The 25,540-nt window shown below is 38.1% G+C and overlaps 2 protein-coding genes across 2 annotated transcripts; both read right to left on the bottom strand.

Annotated features, from left to right (window-relative positions):
- Positions 1–9,118: 9,118 nt before the first annotated feature.
- Positions 9,119–13,317, bottom strand: LOC137963830 (phytosulfokine receptor 2). The gene has a single exon (XM_068811037.1). It carries the CDS (start codon positions 12,549–12,551, stop codon positions 9,339–9,341), a length of 3,213 nt encoding a protein of 1,070 aa, XP_068667138.1. The 5' UTR covers positions 12,552–13,317; the 3' UTR covers positions 9,119–9,338.
- Positions 13,318–18,969: 5,652 nt separating this feature from the next.
- On the bottom strand, positions 18,970–24,866 carry LOC137962265 (eukaryotic translation initiation factor 2 subunit beta-like). Its single transcript, XM_068809032.1, has 10 exons — positions 24,691–24,866; positions 24,380–24,443; positions 24,165–24,273; positions 23,943–23,998; positions 23,801–23,858; positions 23,533–23,627; positions 23,287–23,432; positions 21,184–21,326; positions 20,092–20,177; positions 18,970–19,236 (listed from the first exon to the last, which is right to left on the bottom strand). The coding sequence occupies exons 2-10, from the start codon at positions 24,425–24,427 to the stop codon at positions 19,159–19,161; spliced, it is 819 nt and encodes a 272-aa protein (XP_068665133.1). The 5' UTR covers positions 24,428–24,443; positions 24,691–24,866; the 3' UTR covers positions 18,970–19,158.
- Between the last annotated feature and the right edge of the window lie 674 nt (positions 24,867–25,540).

Genomic DNA, 25,540 nt, shown 5'->3' with positions numbered 1-25,540 from the left:
CTTTTCAATACCATGCCACGAACAATTGAGCTGTTGTGAAGACCTCCAAGAAGCTTTGCCACACAAACATTATCTACATTAAAATTTGCCGGGTTCTTCTTGACCAAACTGCTTGCTTGCAACAGTAGCTTTCATCCGAGAAACAACCTCATCCTTGTTACGCACGTCCATGGTTTCTGAACCATTTTCGACCAACTCACCCAAAATTTCAATTGCCTTATCGATTCCTTTCTTGTAGCTGCTAATGATTTCACTGGGATGCAACCCCATTCTGATCAGCTCCTCGCCATTTTGAAGAAGCTCCCCAGCAAATGAAATGGTCAAATTAGCACCATCTCCAATTTCAGCTTTACCAGCTAAAACCAGAATCTTGGCTGCCGGATGCTGAACCTCGAGTTCATTCACAATAGTCGCAGCATCATTTGTAACAAATAGCTTGTCCAAATGATTAATAACCATCTTATTCATCCCATTAGGACCAAGCGATTTACGAGTGATCGTACACAGCTGCTTGCAGGCATCGATGTTCTTCAACGCTTCATCAAGACCAGAGAGATGCCTGTTGACTTTCTTTAAGCAAAGCCTAGACGCCATGGGGTTGCATTTGGAAGCCCATCCTCGCTAAAAATAATCAACACAAAAACACCAAAACAAATCGATCTCGCGAGTTCAAATGATCAAATGCAAAGATCCGAGCTCTATGAATGCAGTTCAATCCTAAACTCCTCTACGATTAGCAGCTACGAAGGATCTGAACTAAAGGAGGAAAAAAAAATTCCTAAAGGAAATGATAGAGAAAGGTGTAGAAAGAGTGCGACCTAGATGAGGAGATGCAAAGACAATTAGAAGGAGAAGAGATACGAAGACGACGAACGGAGTGCGAAGCCTGACGATTTCCTAGGTTTTGCAGATGAAGTTGGGACTAGTGCACTACTAACGGCTTTATTGAATGACCTAAGTAATCGATATAAACTTCATATCCTGATTCATGTAACTAACCACCCCTTCCCCTTATGGTATCATTTTAATTAAACCCAGAATTTACTCTAGACGGGGTATAAACTTCTCTTGTATGAGCCATAATATTGATATTTGATCAGAAAATAACCAATTTAATTTTCTAGACAATTTTCAGATTTATCACCAAGGTGGGCCCCATTTTCAAAATTAGGGTTAGAAAAATTAGTGTTAGGATACAGAAACAGGATATGCGTACTTCAACAAACTAATAACCAGCAATTCACAGTTATTTCAACCAATATCATGCAAAAGTGATAGCAATTAGGATTGACGTCATCAATTGGGTGATGACCTAGGCATCTAACACTAGGTTGGGTGACGCAAATCTCAAAAAACCCAATTAGGGCAATCAAGTGTAGAGAAGCATTCAATGATTTATAAAGACCAGTAACCCTAAGGATATAGCAAAGAGAAAAAAAATTTAACTTTGATTAACCAACATCAAAACTCAGTAGGTTTTTTTCTCCTTCCAACAGGTCATACTTTGATACCATGTAAAATTCCAGATTGGGTGAAAGAAAAAGAGAAAATTGAGAGAAAAAAAATGAGAAAGGAGGAGAAGAAATTTCTGAATAGTCTGAAATGACCTGTGCACGAATTCTCAGACTTCTTAAATAGGTGTTTCGAGTTTATAAATTACAAAAATACCCTTATACACTTAATAAACTTTAATCTCCGTATATCTTCCTAAGTACACATCCCAATGTACATGAAAATTTAACCATCGATATAATTAACACACAAAGAAACATTAATGTGGTCACTAAGTAGAGATCCCAAAACCCAAAGAAAAGAATTAATCTGTTATATTCTGACTTTTGATGATTTTGCATGGATGGATTAATTATATTCATTGCTCAATTTTTCTATCTTTTTTTTTTTGAGCCGTTACAAGCCTTAAACCAAATCTTATAGGCACCATATCATTTATGTCACACGCAATGCCCATCTCATAAGTGTCACATTTTTTGTGTACTCATTCATGGTGCATATTGAAACGCACAAACTAGCTCTCATATGATTGAAGATACCATTGTCTAGGTGTTCATACTTAGGAATGTGACAACTAAGAGAGACACAATGACGGACCGAGTGGAAGATGAGTCAAGAGACCAATTCTCAGTAAGATACAAGAATTAGAACTGTTTTATGCTTCGGCTTCTTTAATTCTAGGATCTTCTTCTCTTTCTCGATCGCCGATCAGCTGCAGATTCCATTTTATTAACCTCAAAGTCTGGTGAGCTAAACTTCCTATACGTGAAAGGCAGCTCGTCGATGAAGTCTTCATTGGAATAAGGATTCAGAGAGACCAGGGTCATTGTCTACTCTGAGATGTCATAACAAACAAGACATGCGCTTGTTCGGAGATGGATGATCTGAAGATGTTCATTAAAAGCACATACCCGAATCACATATGGGTATGGATAATCGGCTGATTCGATGGTTTCAGCAAGCAATAAATTCAATGCTTGCTTGGACACACTGTAGATTTTTCGCCACATATCTTCTATTCGAGTATCCTCGTAAAAAACCCAGACGTAGAGTCCATGGTATGGACAGATTTGACAGTAGTTGAGGCGCCCCTCTGATTCCCATAACAGTCCACGCCAATGGTACAGAGTCTGCGGCAATTCGTGTTAAGATTTACTCAGAGATTTCTTCCCTTAAGGAGAAATCATGTAATATTCTGTAAATCCGGTGATTGGGGTAATCCCGTTAATCACTCAAATTCTTCCATGTATATTTTGTATAACGGCTATTTAAGTCGATGATGTGAATGAGAAATTAAGATTGAATGTGAATCATTATTTTTGACTTGGTATCAGAGCAGGAGAATCATCTCCTTCTCCTTCTCGTCGCCGAAGAGCAGAGCGAAAGCTCTGTTCCGTAGTTGTAGCCGAAGAACAGAGTAAAAAATCTCTGTTCCTTAATCTAAACTCTGTTTCGCCGCAAAACAGAGTTGTTCGGAAGCTCCGCAGGCCGCCGCCGACGATCTTCCATCAGAAAGCTTCGTCGAGACGTTCCGCAACCGCCGACGACCGTATCCGAGCCACTGCTCGGCCGTTCCATCTGAAAGCTTCGTTGACTGACGACTCGCCGCGAAACAGTGTTGTTCGGACATTCCGCAGACCGTCGACGATCGTAGACGAGCCACTGCTCGGACCTCAACAGAACATTCACCTACGACAATATTCCAGAATATCGTCAGAGCTGATGCCGGCAAAGGGGGAGACGCACTGTCGAGACGAAAATTTCGTCGTCTCGACGAAGAAGAGGTACAATAACCGGTCCAGTCGAGACGAAAACTTCGTCGTCTCGACGAAGAAGAGGTACAGTAACCGGTCCTAGATAAAAAATTTATTTTTTTAACTTAGGTGTGTGTCGTATAATTATTTTCTGCCCGAGCGATCCGGTCTCGGACAGACCAAGATCGGCCCAGCATAAGCGAACCGGACCAAACTAGTCTACTGATCGGACCAGACCGGACCAGTCCAAGATTGTTTTTAGAAAGGGAATCGGACCATACCGAATCAGTATACGGACCGGACCGGACCAATATTATTTTTTGTGAACCAAACCAGACCGGACCACTCTACGGACCTTCTTTTCATCATGTCGAAGGAATTAACACCAATTATTCATGTGCAATCCGAACACTCTGGTTTTACAACCAGTGTCACTCTTACCGAAGTCAACTATGATGTATGGTCCCATATCATGGAGAAGCAAATTGCGAGACGAGAAAAACTTGAATATATTATGGGAAAAACACCATTCCCACAAGAAACGGATGCCTCCTATGCGAAATGGTATGTTGAAAATCAAAAAGTCAAGGGGTGGTTGTTAACCTCTATGTCACCAGATATTATGAAGCGCTATATTCGGCTGCGTACCGCAAGCGAAATATGGAATGCTCTGGAAAAGCTTTCTATGATGGGTCAGATGAATCACAATTATTTTCATTGAATCAGAGAGCTTTCTCCACCAAACAGACTAGTCGTCCTTTATCAACGTATTAGGGTGATCTTGTGGAAATTTTTCAAGAACTTGATCATCATGACAGGACTATAATGAAAGATCCTGATGATGTTATCGCTTATAGGAAATCCGTTGAAAGATTGCGTGTTCATATTTTCTTAAACGGATTGGATGCAGATTTCGAACAAGTCTGTGGCGAAATTCTCAGAAAAGACCCGATATTGGATCTTGAAGAAGCCTATGCTTATGTACGTCGTGACTCTGTTCGTAGAACCACTTTAAATAATGAAGTTGACCGTGTTGAGACATCTGCAATGGTAGCACGTTGAGCTAAGCCTAAAACAGCTCGACTAACTGGTCCTAACAGTTAACAAAATCGAACATCAGGATCTCAGAATCGTAGCTATGAGGTTGGAACAACGAAACCGGAGCGCATTTGTACTCACTATGGTGAGACTGGGCATACAAAGGAACGATGTTATGAACTTATTAGGTATCCAGAATGGTGGGACCCTACAAAAGCGCCTTGCAAACGGAACTCTAAATCAAATAATCATGCTTCCGTTGTAGTAGCAGAACCTTCCACCTCTCACACAACTGAGGATGCATCAGTCTTAATCGCTACATCTGGTAAGGTTCTTAATACATCTACTCCTAGTAGAAATAGTGAATGGATAATTGATTCTGGTGCTACCAATCATATGACCTTTGACAATCTTCATGTTAAAAGTATGAAACTATCTGAACAACATATCGTATCTACAACAAATGGTACTCCATCTCACGTTATTGGAGAAGGTTCTATCACTCTCACTGAAAATCTGAGTCTTGATTTGGTATTAGTTGTTCCAACCCTCAATCATAATCTATTATCAGTTGCTCAAATAACTCGTACTCTGCATTGTATTGTGGTTTTTTGGCCTAACCTTTGTGTTTTTAAGGACATCCGAACTCAGAAGACAATTGGGTATGGTACTAGAAGGGGGAAACTCTATTACCTTGATCTGCAGCCAGAAAGTTTTCATCAGTTAGCCCAAGCGTTCTCCATGAAGAATAAATCTACAGATTCTGACATTTGGTTATGGCATAAACGGTTGGGTCATTCATCCTTTGGTTATTTAAAGAAATTGTTTCCTACACTTTTTGAAAAACTATCTATTTCAGATTTTAAGTGTGATATATGTGAATTGGCGAAAAGTCATCGTGTTCCATTCCCAATAAGCATGAATAGGAGCTCAGAACCGTTTATGATTATTCACTCTGATGTGTGGGGTCCAGTAAATATAGCCTCTCTTAGTGATAAATGGTGGTTTGTTTCTTTTATTGATGATCACACCCATATGACTTGGATTTGTTTAATGAAGTCAAAAAGTGAAGTTAGTTCGTTGTTCAAACAATTTCACAAAATGATAGTCACTCAGTATCATTCTACAATACGAACTCTTCGAAGTGACAATGGGGGAGAATTTGTAAATCAAAGTTTCAAAGAAATATCTAGATGATCATGGTATTACTCATCAAACTACTTGTCCGTGCACCCCTCAGCAAAATGGAGTTGCAGAGCGAAAGAACCGCCACCTTCTTGAGGTTGTTCGTGCTTCCTTGTTTGAAGCTCATATGTCGGCAAGTTACTGGGGTGAAGCCATCACAACTGCAGCCTACCTTATCAATCGAATACCCTCGAGTGTGTTACAATTTCAGACTCCCTTGAGTGTTCTTCATAAAACCATAAGTTCACCTGCTGTGCCGAATCTACCACCTAAAATTTTTGGGTGTGTAGCCTTTGTTCACCTCCATAAGTCATTAAGACATAAATTGGAACCCCGAGCTCTCAAGTATGTTTTTGTTGGTTATGCTCAACATCAGAAAGGTTATCGTTATTATCATCCTCCATCTCGCAAATTGTATGTCACTCTTGATGTGGTATTTCACGAAGAAAACATGTATTATTCTACTCCCGAGTCTTCAATACAGGAGGAGAAAAAGATTGAATTGAAGACCCCTTATCATCATTTGGATATCTTGGATACTACAAGTGGTCAATATTCCGATTACAACTGTGGACATCAAAATGATTCACAGGATGGAGAAAGACAAGACCAGATGGAAGTGATGCAACCAGAGTCTCAGTCGCCATCTTCCCCCCTTCATAATGTACCAATGGATCAATTGCCTTCTGAGTCCGAGTCCATGTCTGAACCTCAGGTAAGTTTCGAAACTCAACTAAGAGTGCTACCTCATCGAACCACAAGAGGAAAACCTAGAGTCAATTATGAACCTCTTCTCACCTCTAAATCTCAGTATCTCATGCATAATTTTGTGTCTTATCATATGTTGTCAAAGGCAAATGAGGTATTTGTGAATCAATTATCTGCTATATCTATTCCTAATAGTGTGCAGGAAGCCTTGAAATATTCTAAATGGAAAGAAGCCATGAATGAAGAAATGAGGTCTCTTCAAAAGAATTCAACATGGGAAGTGGTTGACCTACCTGTAGGAAAGACACTAGTTGGATGCAGGTGGGTATTTACCATTAAATATAAAGCCGATGGCACCATTGAAAGGTTCAAAGCAAGGCTTACCCCCAAAGGATATACTCAAACCTACGGGATCGATTATATGGAGACATTCGCACCAGTGGCCAAAATCAACACCGTTCAGATTCTACTATCTCTGGTTGTGAATCTTGATTGGCCCTAATATCAGTTTGATGTAAAAAATGCATTTTTACATGAAGATCTCCAAGAAGAAGTATATATAGAATTACCTCCTGGATGCATTATGCAAAACAAAGGAGGCAAACAAGTATGTAAACTGAGGAAATCCCTATATGGTTTGAAGCAGTCCCCGAGGGCGTGGTTTGGAAAGTTCACGAATTTTATGAAATCTATCGGATACAAGCAAACCAACTCAGATCATACTCTCTTCCTGAAATATAACAAGGAGGCCATCACAGCTCTTATTGTATATGTTGATGATATGATAGTAACTGGGAATGATCCAGAAGAAAAGAAATCATTGCAAAATCGTCTTGCTAGAGAATTTGAAATGAAGGATCTTGGGTACTTAAAATATTTTCTTGGCATTGAAGTGTCCAGATCCAAGGAAGGAATTTTTCTATCTCAACGAAAATATGCTTTGGATTTATTGAGGGAAACCGGTATGACAGCATGTAGTCCAGTCAGTACTCCTATAGAAGAAAATCTGAAACTTGGAATACATTCAGATCAAGTTCCTGCTAACAAGGAGCGTTATCAGAGACTAGTTGGGACGTTAATGTATCTTGCACATACCCGACCAGACTTAGCTTATGTACTAAGTGTAGTTAGTCAATTTATGCACTCTCCAAGTGAAGAACATATGAATGTCGTCAACCATATCCTACGCTACCTGAAATCATCTCCAGGGAAAGGAATTTTATTTAAAAAGGGAGGTGACTTGAAAATTAAAGGTTATACTAATGCCGATTGGGCTGGGTCAATAGAAGATCGACGATCTACCTCTGGATACTTTACATTTGTAGGTGGAAATTTGGTCACTTGGAGAAGTAAGAAATAAAAGGTAATGGCTAGATCTTCAGCTGAAGCCGAATACAGGGGAATGGCCAAGGCAATATGTGAATTATTATGGATCAAAAATCTGATACAAGAACTACATATTGAGCAGACAAGTCCTATGAAATTATATTGTGACAATAAGGCCGCATGTGATATTGCCCACAACCCAATCTAGCATGATAGAACTAAACATGTTGAAGTTGATAGACACTTTATTAAAGAAAAGTTAGAAGCAAGAATCATTGAAGTCCCTCATGTTTGATCTGAGGATCAGTTTGCCGATGTGTTAACCAAGGCAGTGTCTTACCGAGCTTTTAACAAATGTCTTGACAAGTTGGGCATAAGTGATATCTATGCACCAACTTGAGGGGGAGTGTTAAGATTTACTCAGAGATTTCTTCCCTTAAGGAGAAATCATGTAATATTCTGTAACTCCGGTGATTGAGTAATCCCGTTAATCACTCAAATTCTTCCATGTATATTTTGTATAACGGCTATTTAAGCCGATGATGTGAATGAGGAATAAAGATTAAATGTGAATCATTATTTTCGACTATTCGATGAGTTGAAAACTCTCAATCTTCGAGCAGAAGGCTACCAAGCATGAATCCCGGATCCAATATAGACTGCCATTGAAATAGAGGGAAGAAACACCAAGACGAAAGCCGAAATGACAGAGATGCCAAAGTACATTAAAAGAATCCTCAGAAAACTTGGCTGGTTTCGTCTTCCAAACTCCTGTTTCGGAATTGAAGATTGCAACCTTGAGACCACGAGAGTGTGTACTGTCTATTCCTCTGGAACGGCGGACGTATGTGACGATCAATTTGTAGTGATTGCCATTGGAACCAGGCGTGTAACCTAAAGCAGTCGGCCAGGTATCAGTCTCCATTCTGAAAGGAGGAGGTCGAGGAAGAGTAGTGCATGCTTTGTGACAGGATTATAGAAACGGTAACTGGGCTTTTCATCTGTTTCGTTTTTCTCGCAATAGAAGAGGACGCCATTGCACGAACCCATGTTGGAAAGAACGTAAACCGAATGGAAGACGAGAGAGTGTTGGTATGTGAGAGCTCCTTTGCTATCCAAGCGATAGAACATGGCTTGATTTGTTAAGGCATGGAGTTAGACGAAACCGTAGTCCGTCGGTTTGGCACTAAAAGAAGCAGCTTCTTTGACCAGATTTTCCCACCTCTTCGAAACAACTTCAGACTTGCGTCTTGATTTCTTCGGCAGGCGAGAAAGAATTTAAAGTAATAGGTCTTGAGGCAAGCAGACCTCCATTGAAACAGAGCAAGATCCGGCAACAAAGATGGAAGACGGAAGAGAGAGCAAGATCCGGCACCGCCTGAAGTGAAGAAGAGAGTAGATGTCTAACTTATATGAAGAGAGAGTCACTGTTGGAGTGTGATTGGGATTTCGTTCCGGCGAGATTCTCTTTTACTGGAGCCTGGAGGAAAATTGAAAGGCGTATAATCAATCCAACCGTCCAAGATTTGAAGGATTCGGTCATTTAAGGGTCCTGATACGGTCAGACGCAGGCATTATAAATTTCTCTCAAAAACTATAAATAGAAATGATTAGTTTGGGATATAATAATTTTAATTTAACAACAACAATAATAATAATAATAATAATACAACATATTTCAAGATTTGTATACAACATAAAAAATGAATCAACAAAAACAAAACCCTTCTCTCCAGCCTCTCAGTCACCACCACACGTCGGTCGGGAAGTATATTTATTTACATAGCCTCTTCTCCCCTAACATCCTCCTTATCATCATCCATTGCTCTCTTCTATCTTGGCTCCAATCCCATCAAGCCATGAAACCACCTGCTCAATGGAGGGCCTGTGCCTCGGATCTTGGCTTATTGATTTGCAGGCCGTCTCAAGAACACCCAGAAGCTGCTTCTCATGAACCTTACTGTAGATTGACTGATCAAATATCTGCTCCTCTTTCTTCTCAGTTTTCATCTGCAGTACCCATGAAACCAGGTCGCGGCACCCTTTTGCCTTGCACACATCTACTGGTCTTCTCCCAGTAAGAAGCTCCAACAGAACTACACCAAAACTGTAAACATCTCCCTTGAATGTAGCTGTCAAAGTTTGACCGTACTCTGGAGGAATGTATCCTAAGGTACCAACCAGATCAGTGGTGACATGAGTATCGTAAGGCTGAATCAACCTTGAGAGCCCAAAATCTGCCAAGTGAGCCTCAAATCTTTCATCCAATAAAATATTACTGGATTTTACATCACGATGAACGATATTCGGTGTGCACACCTTATGTAAATAGGCCAATCCCCGTGCCGCTCCTCGAGCAATCCCAAGCCTCACTTCCCATCTCAACAATGATCCAGCATCAACCCTTTCATGGAGCCAGTAATCCAAATTTCCATTTTCCATATAAGAATAAATTAATAATCTGTCATTCCCATGCCTACAATACCCTTGCAGAGAGACCAGGTTCTCGTGTTGAGCTCTAGAAAGGGCTTCAACTTCAGCTTGAAACTCACGCTCCATCTGACCACAGTCCCCCGCTAACCTCTTTATTGCAGCTTTTGTTCCATCAGGAAAGTTGGCTCTATAGACAAGACCAAATCCTCCACAACCAATTATGTTTGCTTGGTCAAAATGATTGGTGGAGTTCAAGACATCACCGACTGTTAGCTCCCGGCCTTCCGTATTTTGGAAAAGAAGGACCAATTTTGATCCAAGTGTTTCTGACGATCTGTCGGGTCCACTGGCCTCAGCTTCCTCTTCATCAAGCAAGTCTCTTTCTCCGTTTCTTGACATGTTGAGTAATATAAGTGCAAGGAGCATGGCAACCCCAACCCCAATGCTGATTGTTATTCCCAATATGCTGCCTCTCCCCATCTTATTGCTGGTACCAGGCCTGACCTCAGGTTTTAACCCCACAAGTGCAGTTTTCATGCAAGGCGGAAAAGGAGCCCCACACAACTCTGGGTTTCCTTCAAAGCTTGAGTTAGAGAAACTGAAGAACTGACCCCCTGTTGGAATCTGGCCTTGCAGATGGTTGTTTGCAACACTGAACCTTGATAAGAAGGTAAGCTTATTCAAAGACACAGGAATTGCACCCTGGAGATTGTTGTAAGAGAGATCCAACACTTCCAGGTTCTCCATGCCTGAAACGGTGTCTGGAATCATCCCAGTGAGGTTATTCCAGCTCAAATCTAAGACATGGAGCTCTTTCAACTGTCCAAATTCTGACCATATGGGTCCAGTTATCTGGTTGCTGCTCAAGTATAACGAGGGGGGAAAGCTCGAGATTTGGTTGTATTGGAGGCCATTATCACTCTGGTTCCTTTTTACATATAAAGGCATATCAAAAGAGGTTGCAACTGGGTTGTTCTTGGTGCAAACAAGGCTCTTTAGCTGTGTCAATGTTTTTGGTATTTCACCACTGAGAGAGTTATTTGAAATGTCCAAATAAATAAGATTGTCAAACAGTCCAAGCCAAGAAGGAATGGCTCCACTCAAGTGATTCCAAGAGAGATCAAGGACTTCAAGCTTCTCACATTTGGTTAACCATAAAGGTATTTCACCAGTCAGAGCACAGTTTCCTAGTGCAAGAGTAGTCAACCTCTGAAACCCATTAACATTTTTCGGAATTTCCTCTCCATGGAAGTTTTTGGCCAGGATAAGAGTGGTTAGGTTTTTGCAATTTTGTAAAACATCCAGAGCTCCTGACAGGTTCCGAAAGCTGTTATTCGACAATGAAACAGAGGAAAGAGAGATGAGGTTCTGGAAACTTGTGGGTATTTCATCAGATAAATTATTCTTTGCAAGGCTTAAAGTCCTGAGTTCTTGGCAGTTCGATAGGGTATCAGGAAGAACACCCACAAAACAGTTAGAAGCGAGATCAAGGGAAATGAGATGAGGCATTCCTGTGAAATTGAGATCAACCATTCCGGAAAGAGAATTGTTACGAAGGTCCAGAATTTGAAGCCTTGAACAGTGGGAAAGAGTCGAGGGCAATGGACCAGAGAAAGAATTTGAATGTGCAATAAATCCTTGTAGGTTTGTGAGGTTTCCAAACACATTAGGAAGTGGACCATTAAAATGGTTTTCATAAATAACCAAAGTTTTAAGCTTGGAAAGCTTACTTAACCTGACGCTCAGATGACCATAGAATTGGTTAGCGGAAACTGAGAGATGCTCCAAATTGACCAATTCAAATAACGAGTCTGGAAGAAGACCAGAAAGAAAGTTGGATCCCATATAAAGCGTTCTCAAAGATGCAGAGCAGTTGGTTAGACTAATTCCAAGGAATGGTCCCGAGAAGCGATTTCCCGAGAAATCAACAACCTGAATTACAGGCCAGGTGTTGCAGATTCCAGTATAAATGCGGCCTACAAATGAATTATTGCTTATATTGAAGACGGCCAGATTCGGTAAGGTTCCAATTTCCGGAAGAGTTCCATTCAGTGCATTGCTAGAAATGTTGATCGAGCTGATAGATTTTAGACTGGAAAGAGTAGCAATTGATCCATATAACATATTATAACTGAGATCAATAACCTCTAATGAATGCAAGTTCAAGAACTCATTGGGTACTCTACCTCTGAGGAAATTGAAAGAGAGATCAAGGTACTTGAGCTGATCCAGCCGACCCAAAGAGCTCGATATCGGACCATTCAGGCCTTGACCGGCCAGGACAAGCTTGACGACACGGTTTGGAACTGAAGCATTGACATCGTCGCAAGAAACACCCAACCAGTCGCAGCAAACCGAATCATCGGACCAATTTGTGAGGACCGAACCTGCTGTGAGGTTTCCAGCAAAATCCCTTAATGCAATCAAATCACCAGAATCACAATACCTGTCTAATATTTGAAGCCCGCAAGAAGAAGAAACAATGCAGAGCAAGAAGAACCAAATGAAGGACACCATGTAGTACCCCATTGCCATCTCGGAACCAACACGAACGAAAGCTCCACCAACACTCTGAAAGGCGTCTGCGTTTTTCATCAGGAAAAGCAGACAACAACAAAATCCATACAAGAAACAGTTCCCCTCGAAATTCTTCAAGCCCCGCTTCGAATCAGAACCTTTAACCAGAAACACAAGTCACATACTACCCCAGCAATCCCTCTGTTCCTCATTCTGATACTGTGCGACTCCCCCCAAACACAATGAACAGACTACACCAGTCGCACAAATATTAACCAAACTAAAATTCATCACAACCCGCCTACCCCAGCAATCCCTCTGTTCCTCATTCTTATACTCTGTGATTCCCCCAAACACAGTGAACAGACTACACCAGTCGCACAAATATTTTTACCAAACTAAACATCCATCACAACCCGGCAGAGGTAATAAACCAAGATAGAAAGTCTCGACGATCAAAGCACTCCCACGCATTGTCCTCAAAACGAGCAAAAACCTCACCTTCAAAATCCAAACCCGCTTCCCAAAATGTTTCAGAAAAAAAAGTTACTTGTCAAATAAGCAACCTTACGCCAGTTTACCAACATGACCACAAAACTCCCGTTCTTTTTCTTCAAATGGGTAGTCTCCAATATCAAAAGTAGGAACTTTATTTCTCCACCTTTAAAAACTAGGAGGAGAATTAAAACCTGTTGTCCACCGAACAACCTTTATAAATTTCCGCTCTCGTCAAGAGAAACCGGATAAGCAGACTCTCGACGAGAAAAAAAAGAGCCCTCTTCCCCCTTTTCCGATTCCTTTTTCCCACTCAACTCTTATCCAACCCAGAAAAAAACAAAGCAACAGAGCTGACTTATGACGAGAGTCGAAAGGGTCTCTTCAGTCTTCACTGCTTCGCGTTGCTTTCATATCACAGGATTCTTGAGAAAGCTCAGTCAGTTGTCCTTCCCTTGTCAAAGATCTCTGCGGCTAAGATTCCATCTCGGGAGAGGCAGCAGGCGGACGTCACGGGCCGTTGCCTGTTAACATGGCTCAAATTCATAAAGAAAAACATATAAAAATAAAAATAACTGAATAAATAAATAAATAAATATAAAAACAAAGGTTGCGGGTCAACTTACTTTGGTACATGTCTGCCCCATAGGCACCTTTTTTCACCCACCGCACCAAGTGGGAAGCCGAAGAGTTCCGTACGCAAAATCCACTGCTTTACCTTAGCGCTTAGCCACGTGGCCGGCAGCCATACGTTAGAAAAATGACGGTTAGGATTCGTTCAGAAAGAAGTGGGCCCGCTGATCTGGATTAATTGATCTCGGCATCTCCCAAACCACTTTTAATTTTTCAAAGTTTTGTGGGGACACAAAAAAAATGTTCTCATCTGGTGGACCCACATAATCGCACGTTTTTGGGCCCACCAATGTTGGGCAATTTAGTAGATGGTTGACTTGAATGGATAGACACTCCGATGAGCTTTTGGTGGACTGGTGTGATTGTTCACCTTTAGTTGCCGGAGGCATTCATTCCTGGGCTCCTTTAATCGCTCTCTTATGGGACCCATTCCGGAGTGGTTCCATTGTGATCAAGTGTGACTTCCACTACCGAAATCATGGGACGACCTTGTCTTTTTCTAATTGGACTTGAATTTGACTTGTGTCTACTAGAGATTTTTTATTTTTCAATTAATTAAAACGAGTGTATCCAAATTATACAACACATTAATATTTTAGACATAAACGCCATACGACCAAGGAAGACCCATATATCCAAGTGTGTGGAAGATAGGCTCAAGTCACACACCAAGGAGAAGACTTACATGTCCACATAGTAGTGATATGATGGTAAATAAATAGTAGTCTCATAAACATGACACCGATATAATTAGTTTATGATTTGTGTCTGTTATTCACTCTTACAAGGGTAAAGAGTATTCTTATAATATTAGTATTTTTTATATCTATAAATACAACTTAATGGGGAAGGGTTTGTCAAAGTCCACTACCCTAATATTCCTCCTCTTCTCCTCCTAAAACCTTCTCTCCACGACTCTTCTTCTTCTTCTTCTTCTTCTTCTTCTTCTCACCTTTTAATTTTTTTCTAAGGTGATTATACATCATGGAATCCAAAATTGTGGAGCCTAATTATTTTTTCATAGTTTATTTGTTATTTACACTTAGATGTAAATGTGCTTAGTTTTAGGTGCTCTAGATTAACTAATGGTACAACTTGTGAAGTGCATCAATTAATGTGTCAAAGAATAATGAAGTTGATTTTTCAATGCATGGGTTCTTTCCACTTTTTGTATTAAATATCACTTCAAATTGATTGATATTTCTAAAAGGAGAGAAGTTATGATCTTAATAAAAGATTCTAATCACCTTGATTTTGGTAGTTAGAGCTAATCAATTTCTTGGTTCCCATTATGTGTTATAGGTTATGAAAGATGTTACACGATGTTACAAATTCATATAAAAATTTTACATTCAAAGTTATAATTACACCCCCTATAAAAATAAAATAAAAATTATAAATTATAAAAATAAAATGTTTAACTAAAAATCCATCTCTATAAAAAAATTGATGTTATTCAAAAAAAAATGTAAAATATGTTTAATACATTTGTTTTAATAAGAGATGATTTTTATTTGGATTAGAAAAAAATTATAATATTAAAAAAATGATAGATTCAACCATGGGCAAAAACAAGGATAGGTTGGAGACATAGAGACAGAGCCCGACGGGGACTATAAACTCATAAATTACTAAACCTCAAGTTAAAGACCCGACCCATGCCACCCCTAGTTGAGTAACTAAACCTCACAAATACTGATAAACTCATAAATTACTAAACCTCAAATTAATACATTTAACACTAGATTCAACTTGGGGGTAGACAAATATAGTTTCACTCTTTGTAAATAATAAATAATGTTATGATTTTCAAGAATAATATCAGCAATAATGCTTTTGTTGCTTAAGTAGTTTCATACTTATCTTAGTTGTTTGGCTCAATATCCAAGGCTTTATCTGGCTTTGATTCATTCTATAAGATATAGTTGATAAAGAAAAATAAAATAAAAAAGACACTATTTTATACAAAAAAAAATATTTAAATAATAAATTAATTAGTAATCTTAATTTCTTCATAATTTCAAATTTTTTATTTTTATACCCCTCTATCTGAATTTTATTTTCAAAGAAATTTTATAATTACTTTATAAATTTTAAAAAATATTTTTTTTTTTGTAAAGTTAATTCTTAGCCAATGAGGCCCCTTATGTGGGTGGTGATCTTCCTTTATTGGAGGATGATCAAGAGCTTGGTGGAAATGAGGCTACCATTGAGATGAGTGATGACAAGAATGCTTCAAATATCAACCCTAAAAGAACAATGATGATGCAGATCGTGAGGACTTTGGAAAAATCAAGAATACTAATGATGATTCATTGGAAGAGGTACTAGACAGTAAGCAAGTTGATTCCAATCATAATTTTGATGGGGTTGTCGATAAAAGTGAGATTGATGAGTCTCATCCTTTGAGGGTGGATAACTTTGTTGATGTGGTGACTAATTCCTCTCCTAAGAAGAAGATTGTTCTTGCTCTTCATATGTATCCAATGTTACTCCATCAGTTTCATGTTGCATTGCATCTCTTGTTTCACAGATAAAGAAACAACGGTGAATTATGAGAAAGCAACGATGAAACTAAGAAACTCGAGTCAGATCCCGACAAATCTACCTCAGAATGCATTTGCTAATCGAATGATGGAAGTGTCAAGGAGCTGAGAAGTTGAGTCTTGGCTACCTCAAGGTATAGCTTGATATTATCTAAACAGAGAGTAGTTGATAAGGCTTCCCACTGCTTTTCTTGAACCGATATATCAATCAAGTAACACTAAACAATTTTCCACTCCTGAATCAGCCCCCGAAAAGGTGCCAAGAACTCATGTAAGTTATCCCATTGTTTTGTATTGAACATGTTTTGAAAAATATTATACAATTTATGTAGGTTCTCTATGCTTGAGTACAATTTGACGCAGGTGTCCCATATCTGTTTGGTCGTCTCAAGGTGGACCACATTATTTAGCCACATGCTCCTCCATGTTATTTATCAACCAACTAATCACTAATGTATCATTCTTCAACCACTTAATATAGAAGATGTCCTTCTCATCAATAGGTGGAGTAGGTTTAGTTACATGTCCTAAGAGGTCTCGTGTAATGATAAACTTTCTAACCGACTATGACCACCTTAAGTAATTAGATAACCCTCTCAATGGTAGAGCGGTAATCTTGTGAAGATCACTCTTACTCCCCATGTGATCTTCAACCATCAAGAATGAAACTAGAAACACTTTATTTCTATAATAAGAAAATAATTGTAACCAGAGTTTCAATGATTGAATAAGACTTATAAGACTTTGCACGCTTAAACCATGCGTTGACGCAACTCTGATATGAGTAAGGGAAGCACCTTGAACCAAGCCAATAAGGCAACCAAAATAAACCCAAGAGAGGAAGAAGCAACCTGAACCAAACGAATCGAACTTATGCAAAATGAGAACCAACTCGGGAAAGAGAGGAGAGCTAACCCAAACGTAATATTTGCATCAAATCATGCACTAAATAAGGAGAGTACATGTTGGCTAAGATACAAAATAGGTAATACATGTAATTTCTTTCTCACTTAGGAAATAATATTTAATAAGAAATCAAATCATGGAAGATTTTCCTTCAATCAACCACTTCCAAAAATTAAATAGGAAACCTTCCTTTAATGTCTTATGTGCTAATTCACCAAATCAATCTCAATCTTTTACTTGCCTAAAATATTTAAGCACGAGAAAATTAAGCAAGAAAATCAGCAATCATACCAAAGAAAAAGATCTTAGATAATTTGATCTTTTAAGAATTAAACTTTCCTTCTAGTAGTTGGGCGCCAACGACCAACCCAAAATGCCAACCTTTGTAACCTTTTTTTTACCTTGAATCGTTTGGGTAAGTCTTTCTAGTCTCTTTCTTATGTGAGATACTACCCAATGAGAAGATCAAACATCATATTCTCTAAGAAAAAACTTTGGGCACTTGAACAAAAACAGTCTTCCACAAGTTCAAACACCTATCTTCTTCAACTCATCAACTTATCACTAAAGTAAAGAACCTTGATAGTTTTTAATCATGCATGCACAGCCTCATGAATAGCATCATAATCTCATCAAAATCATCAATAACCTGAGCATGGCTTCAATCAATAATATCTATTATTTCATAATCATAAACAAACTTATGCCAACTTTGAAGGGAGCATGAAGTGATCATATCGAAAAAAATAATAACTTCTAAGCTGAAGCTATTATGAAGAGAACAATAATTCTGAATTTCCTTGAGCAAGAATGCTAAAGAATCCTAACTTTCTAAGTCATGCACCAACAACCATTAAAAACGAAAAAATATAAGGAAAAGTACTCATTTCACCGAGTAAAAAACACTTGTATTCCACCAAGAGAATTGATCTTTTACTCAACACTTCTATTCCACAAAAAAATTAAAATAATTAGATCATAAACATCACCACTTCGGGATCCTAAACCTAATGCTCTGATTCCATGTTAGGTTTAGGATTCCATGTAACGAGTAATAACCAAACTAGTTTAGAGAGGAGAAGAGAATAAAAAGAGAGAAGAGAAGAGGATAAGATGATTGAGTGATAAAGGAAGGAGAATGAAAGAGAGAGAGAAGAAAGGAGGATTAGGGTTACGTGACATACCTAATCCCCCCCTCTTCCCTAATATGTACTTATAATATTAAATATCTTATAAATTATATCAATATCCTTTACCATAAGAAACAAAGAAAGGGACAAGAATTAAAGATATTTTTTATGTGAGATTTCGTTTACTTTTTTCCGATAAAGGAAAATGGAAAACTCTGTAGTAACATTTTTCTTTCCCTCTTTCCTCTTGCACCAATACTTTTCTTCTTTCTTTCACTCCTCTTGCACCAAGACCATAACACATCCTGCCCATTCGCATTCATGAGATCCATGGGAACCAAAATCTTGCATCTTAATTCTTATGTTTCTGGGCACGGCCTTCAGGATCAACAGTGGCGTTTAAGAGTGACAAAATGCATCACCCCCTAAAATTCCCAAGACTACCTCAAGTTTTTTTAACTATCTAGAAAGAAAGTCCCATCACAAGAACCTTTGCATGTACCCACGAGGTTGCATCGGTATCCTGTATCACAATAGAATAATCAAATTCCTATACATTACGCTACTAAATTTGTATTGTCTCTCCGGGGGAATATAGGCAACCCCTAAAATCCTACACTAGTCCGGTGATACAGCAATCCCTGCCATGAACGGATCATACTTCATACAACCATCTGCTCATTCTTCCTTTTTTTCAGATTTTCTCTCTCATTTCTTCTCTTATCTCATTTTCTTCACAGAGTTCTTTTTCTTTGAGGGTGCTGCCCTGCAAGAGAACCCCCAGTGGCTAGCAAGAAACAATTCTGAAAGCTTCACTAGTAGCACTAGAAAAAATTACATAAGAAAATCATCCCTGTCCCTCTCATTTCATCTAAGACGACAAAATCCATAGGCCTTCTACAGAGGCTTAAAACTGCTTTAGTATAACCTGGTTTGTAGAACATATGACCTTGTAGAGAAGCACATCAGAGGTTTTCAAGTCCCAGCTTTGCGACGTCCAACACGTGCAACAAAACCAGTCTTGATGGGTGCCACAGATCGCGAGGAACCACACTGCATCATGAAAATGAGAAATCAGACAAGAAAGAAAGAACAATCAATCTTAAGAACAATGAAAGAATAATCATTCTAATATTTTCATGTAGGGGTAGATTTCAAGTTCATGCACGCTCAATCATGACTCCACCTCAAAGAAGCCTCGTGTTCAATATCTAGACCTCACTGTTCGAGCTAGAGAAAACACAAGCCTTTTTGTTCTATTTAGTGGCTCCTTTGTATACTTTTCCACATTTTTTAGCTAGATAGTAGGTAGAAACTCTCTAAATTTTGTGGTTGTGATGTTCCTCATCTCAAGCTAATTGTCTGAGAGCCAAAAATGTCGGAACACCCACAATTAGTTTGAGCTTAAATAGATCTTTGTTTATTGATATAGAAAATGCTCTCTAACTTTGACTTGTCTTTTTAGGAATAACTTGCCCAGCTTCAATAGAAAGTAAGCATTACATTTATTTTTGGTAAAGACCTAACATGGATAAGACAAAAATGCTGCACTAAGAGATGATCAACCGTTGATTTCATCATGCATACTACAACCCAACCTCCACTGAGCCAAAAGCTCAATCCAGAACAGCTATTACTCTTAAAACAATTGAAAAAGATACATGAAATTATAAACCTATCCGTAATCATTACGTGTTCCACATCAGTTTGATCATTGTACATATGCATGATTATTTCTCATTGACAACATAAAAAATAGTAAATCTAAGCACCGATGCCAAACTATGTGAGAATCTCATTTGAAGTTTATCACACAAGGAAGGTAGCAAAAAGACAATAAAGACCTACATGCATAAAATCTGTCAAATGTTCTAAGCGGTTATGATGGAGAAGAGCAAAAAAATTTACCTGTTCACATCGGAGAAAGAAGAGACGGTTCTCCTTTGAGAGTATAGTGTCTGGACTTTTACAGCCAGTGCAAATGACATATTCATCTGAAAACATATACATAAGGTCAAAAGGTGCATAAAGTACAGAGACACTAACAAAAAAGTTGTTTGTGTTCTCAAAAATAAAAACAGAGCAAAAACTTGTAGCCGTCCATTAATAAGTTCCAAAAAATTAGACTACTCTAGGCACGCAACAAAATGGTTTTTAAGTTGCTAAGAAAAAAAAGTTGCCGCTAACTTGAACCCTGGAACACTCTCTCTCTAGAGATCCAGACACAAATTTGTCACAACTTTAGATGCAGTGAATGATATTATATCAGGCATCCAAAGATATGGAAACATTTTGCTAGGTGGAATATCTTTCACCAACGTGAACAAGATCATAAATAAATATCAAATAAAGAGGACAAAAGGAAATCAACAAGATTATTATGACTCAATAGTTATTCTCTGGAGGTCCAGTAGATTGATCTCAAAGTATGCATCCAACTGTATGAGAGATTTCCATATATTGCATACAATTAAGTAAATTATTTAAATAAATAAGTATATTTGCATTTCAGTAGAAAAAATTAGTTAAAACTAGTGATCATTGATAACTTTTCTCTTTTTTTCTGATAACTGTGCGAACTGTTACTGGGACAAGAGAAACGTGTGGCTAATAAAAAGATATAAGAAGTACGAACAAGACAGCAAAAACATCAAAAAAGAACAACACAGAATGAAAAATGAGCTGAATAGCAAGTTAAAAAAAATAAATGAAAAATGAAAAGAAGAAGTGGATCTATCACAAGTTTTTCTTTAAAAAAAAATTGATTTAACACACCCAAGATGCCTGCTGGTAAGACTTGAACCAGAGACTGTCTAGAAGGTATTTTACGTTAAAGCTATCGAGTTAATTGACAAATTGTATATCTTTGGAGTAAAATGATTTCAACTTACCTTTAAGAGACAAGATCTGTACTCATCATATATACAAGTGAGACAATTCTATAAAACTCATTAGAATTTTTCATCATTACAAAATGCAAGTAAAAATAAAGAAACTTACTAATATATCTTCTTAGTATCCCCTCAAAATTCTTCGGAGCAAATCTTCCCTTAATAACCAATCTTTGTTGTCCATCAAGAGAACCACTTGTTCCCATTTCAGCAAGTAAGAAGTTCATGACATGCTCTGGCTGCCTATGCATTCTGTCAATTTGCAAGAAATGCAAATCATTGTCAAACAAAGAAGTAACAGCAACACATAAAAAGTGGGTATGCCCCACATAAACATCATATAAATTTCATCATAGTACATTTAGTCACTAACAAGGAAACTCTATTTGGGAAAATTATTATTCTACAAAACATCCAGAAATGGCCAAAAACATGTTTCTTCTGATGCCTTATTAGCTTAACATATGCCACCAAACAGAATCACACGATCCAGGAATGTCCATACCGTTGGTGTCATTCAATTTGAGCAACAGACATACCAAGTTCCAGACCTAAAACTCCAAAAAGCTTCATAGCCATCTAAAGTTGACTGAAAATTCCATGACGATCGAGCCAACTCTGTGTGCATTGTTATAAAATTGTTTCCGTTAAGTGCTTTCATTGACCAAAAAAGAAAAAGAACCTAAATTATCTGCAGAACTCGGCGAAGTCACAGCGATGCCCGTTAAAAGACATAGACACCAATCCCTTCAACAACAAGAAGTTTTATGCTGTCCATGAATTTAGTTTAACTTGTTCTTGGTAGAAATGATCGTTAGGGGTTCTATTGGTGTTTGGTGGGATTTGATTCGGAGATTTCAAGGAAAGGATATTTTGTATGGATTTTGTCAAACATTTTGAACATGGGATGATTAATTGAAGCCTTAATAACTGGAATTCTAATTGACATTCTTTTTAGATAGAAATGACATTCAACACTTCATTTTATATGTTTGGGTTAATCAAACTGATCAGGCACCATTAGTGTATCACCCTTCCAAGATCTATGGTAAACATCCAGCCGCCCAACAATGTCACTTATGAGAAAACTGTAAATGACATTGTAGGATGTCAAGGGTCAGTGATGACAGGAAACAGCAAAGTGAGTGATGCGTAGCAACAGTTGTTGCTGATTGGTAGCTCATAGTAAGATTGTAAAATGGTGGGAATTCAGTTTATCTGAAGAGGAAACCATTCATAGCCTCAAGAGCTCTCTGAATTCCAAAAATATCACACAAGGAGATTTAAATTCATGCTGTGATTTGATGCACTCCAGCCTCCACCATTTTACAATAAACACTTCTTGAGACTCTTCGATAACAAAATCGGTGATGTATTCCTCTGTGAGATTTTCTTTCTCTATATGGTTTTTTATTTCTGCAAAGCTGCCAAGCAGCTTAACTATGCAAAATTCATAGCTTCTAACCAAAAAATAAGAACTAAGACGACACAAAGCAAAAGTAAACACAAAAACAAGATCAAGCAGATAAGGTTAAAACACAGAAAACAATAGAATAAAAAAGAGTATGCAGTGGGAAAAACATAATTAAGGATCCACATGGTTAACTAGCAATGGCACAGCTCCAGAGCATATCTATCAGGATATGAATTAAGTATCAGGGGAGGGCAGAGGACAGAAGAAAAAGAGAGATATGTAACCAGAACCAAAATATGACAATGTGTTCAAGTTGATACTATGAGATCTATCAAGTGAAGACAAAAAAAACAGAAGATGGGAAAAAACAGTACCAAAAAATATATATTGTATAGTACATATGTGTGGTTGTTGACAACGGCTAGCCAATACACCCCAACAGGCCGATCTGTTAGGTGCGGAAAGCTACCGCCTACAAGAGTGGACGGAACCACTCTAACACCCACCCCGCCCATTCTTGACCGCCTCTCACGGGATTCGAACACGGGACGTGGCGTGCCCAGCTCTGATACCATGACAACGGCTAGCCAATACACCCCAACAGGCCGATCTGTTAGGTGCGGAAAGCTACCGCCTACAAGAGTGGACAGAACCACTCTGACAGTTGTGTGTGTGAGAAACTTGAACAACTTAAATTTGGAAGCACAAATGATTCAAGGGACTGGTGATAAAATGCCAAAAATTAATATCGAGAAAATTCTTCTGTGAACAGCTGTCTCAAGAGGAAACAAAACATACGTCTTGCAAAGGTCCATAAAGTTGGCGAACACTGTCTTCTTTGTGCCTTCTCTAAGAACCTGAGGGGGCCTCATCACTGTTCGACGCCTATCCCCAGCAAGCTCTGGATTGTTCTCACGCAATATATTGAAAACCCTACCCAAAAGCTGAAATAATAGGAATTACGATATTAAAAAAGAGGAACATTGATAAAACAAACTGAAATATAAGTAGTTGAAACATTTAAAAGGTCCAGAGAAGTCAAACCTCTTCATACTTATAATCCCTGTCACTGCCTTCCCAGGGATATTGAGTTTGTTGCGAGACAATACCCTCACCTTCTTCATCCTCCCCAATATGGTCTACCCAATTCAAAATAACATATAAGAATGACAAAGCCATGACCTAAACCGGCCTTCAAGTTACAAATAATGTCAAGAGACTTGAAATTTGTCACTATACCAAATAATGTCAAGAGACTTGAAATCTGTCAACATACAATAGACTCAAAGTTTCACATAATTAAACTTCTTACCCTCAAGATCATCTCCACCTGTTTCACCATTCTCATCATTGAGAAAATCTGTCTCCACCTGAAACAATTCAACGGTGGTAAGAAAATAAAATAACGTGTAACCAAGTTATCTTCCACATTAGTTACTGCCCATCCAACTTACCGGCTTCTTCTTCTTTTTCTTCAAGCCAGTAAAGCTAGATTCAATCCCATCAGACACTGCTCAATTGCACCATACTTTAGTCTTTTTCAGTAATAACAAAAAAAACTTTAAATACATAGAATTCTAATACAATCTCAAGAGGGTACAAGTTTTAAGAAACAATAGTGAGCAATTTCCTAAACATAGGAACATTTGAATAAAATTAAAATAAGTTACAAGAACCTGACAAATTTTCTGTTTTTTCAGCGAGATTATCCACGTTGTTATCAGTAGCGTCCTCAATTACAACTTTCTTTTTTTTCTTCTTCTTGTTAGGATCGAATGGAGCAAGCTGAAAAATAACGATGCTCAAAGAGTTACCAAGATTACGGAAGGAGAAATAAAGAAATGAAACATATACATATTAAGCTAAAAAAAACAAAAAACAAAAAACAGACTTCTGCCACACCGTCCTTGAGATCAACTGGAGGAGGTTCTTCAGCCATTGTCTAGATCAAAACCCTAACGGAAGATAGCCAAGACAGAAGTCAGCCTACAAATATTGATTTGCGGATTTGATTGGACAAGGAAAAATAAAAGTATTTAAAAGAATAACGAAACTGTTTAGATAAACCAAACAAAAAAAGTCAGGAATGAAATTTTAGTACGACCTCCCCTTTCGAATCTAAGAAAAAAGAAGACTAGAAGAGATCATGAAAACAACGTTAAAACAACATATTACAACGAGAATTTAAGGGCTACTTGATACCGGCGGATAGAGAGAGGGGACTGCCAGTCGAGAAATGTCGTCAGATGGGGAGAACCGCGGGCTCGCGATCAGAAGGCGACATTTGGGTTCGGGATCGATCCGTCGAGGAGGGAAAAACAAGGGCTTTACGCGAGCCCTACTACGGAAATTACTAACAGAACTTACGTTAGTCGAGCAATCAGGGATGTTTCTAATGTAGCATAGATTAAGCCACGGTGACTCGGTGAGTTACAAATTTATATCTCAGGAGAATTTTTTTTTCTAAGAAATCTGATAAAATCCTATTAGTGCCTTACTAAGAAATTTTCAAGAAAAATTAAATTGGTTTTTTAGGATACATATTTTTAATAAACTTTTAAAATAGAAATTGCCGCATTATACCATCAAATTGTTAAATACTTATTCAAAAATATATTATATGGTTTTCTGGCCCTTTTTGGCTGAAAAATTTTCCTGGTAAGAATTTCTAGCTAAAAAAAAATTTCTAAGAAACATAATGTCCTAATAGTCCCTGAAAACATATTTCTACTATAAATATTTTTTCAGTATTTCCTAGAAAATACACTAATAGGGCTTAAGAAATGGTAATCGTTTAAGACCCGATTACCCAAACAATCGCATGTTTTCTATTTACATTTTTTGTGATGTCGGTTTTTGTTTTCTTTTAGTCTCCTACCATCTATAGGTAAATTCTCTTCAGTTTTTCTTTTACTCCTATATTTTTTTTTTATTTTGCTTTGTTTATTATAGTGTTATGTTTCTCTGTGTGCTTTATTTGAATTTTGATGTATATTTTACTTTATATTTATGTCTCTCTTTGGAAGGCTCTACTAACTCTGTCAAGGCCTTG

This window comes from Aristolochia californica, unplaced genomic scaffold (assembly GCF_029961685.1).
Source record: "Aristolochia californica isolate CCGP_79_NKW_82.1479 unplaced genomic scaffold, dmAriCali1.0.hap1 SCAF_4, whole genome shotgun sequence".
Classification (NCBI taxonomy): domain Eukaryota; kingdom Viridiplantae; phylum Streptophyta; class Magnoliopsida; order Piperales; family Aristolochiaceae; genus Aristolochia; species Aristolochia californica.
The sequence above is the reverse complement of the archived record's forward strand: the minus strand, read 5'-3'. Positions and strand labels throughout refer to the sequence as shown.

What these genes read in the sequence shown, in the direction of transcription:
- LOC137963830 (XM_068811037.1), bottom strand. Translation starts at nt 12,551, where the DNA reads ATGAAAAACGCAGACGCCTTTCAGAGTGTTGGTGGAGCTTTCGTTCGT.
- LOC137962265 (XM_068809032.1), bottom strand. Translation starts at nt 24,427, where the DNA reads ATGGCTGAAGAACCTCCTCCAGTTGATCTCAAGGACGGTGTGGCAGAA. An exon ending in AAAAACAGAAAATTTGTCAG is followed by an intron (nt 23,999 to 24,164) that starts GTTCTTGTAACT and finishes GCAATTGAGCAG; the next exon opens with TGTCTGATGGGATTGAATCT. An exon ending in TCTTTCTCCGATGTGAACAG is followed by an intron (nt 19,237 to 20,091) that starts GTAAATTTTTTT and finishes TTCATGATGCAG; the next exon opens with TGTGGTTCCTCGCGATCTGT.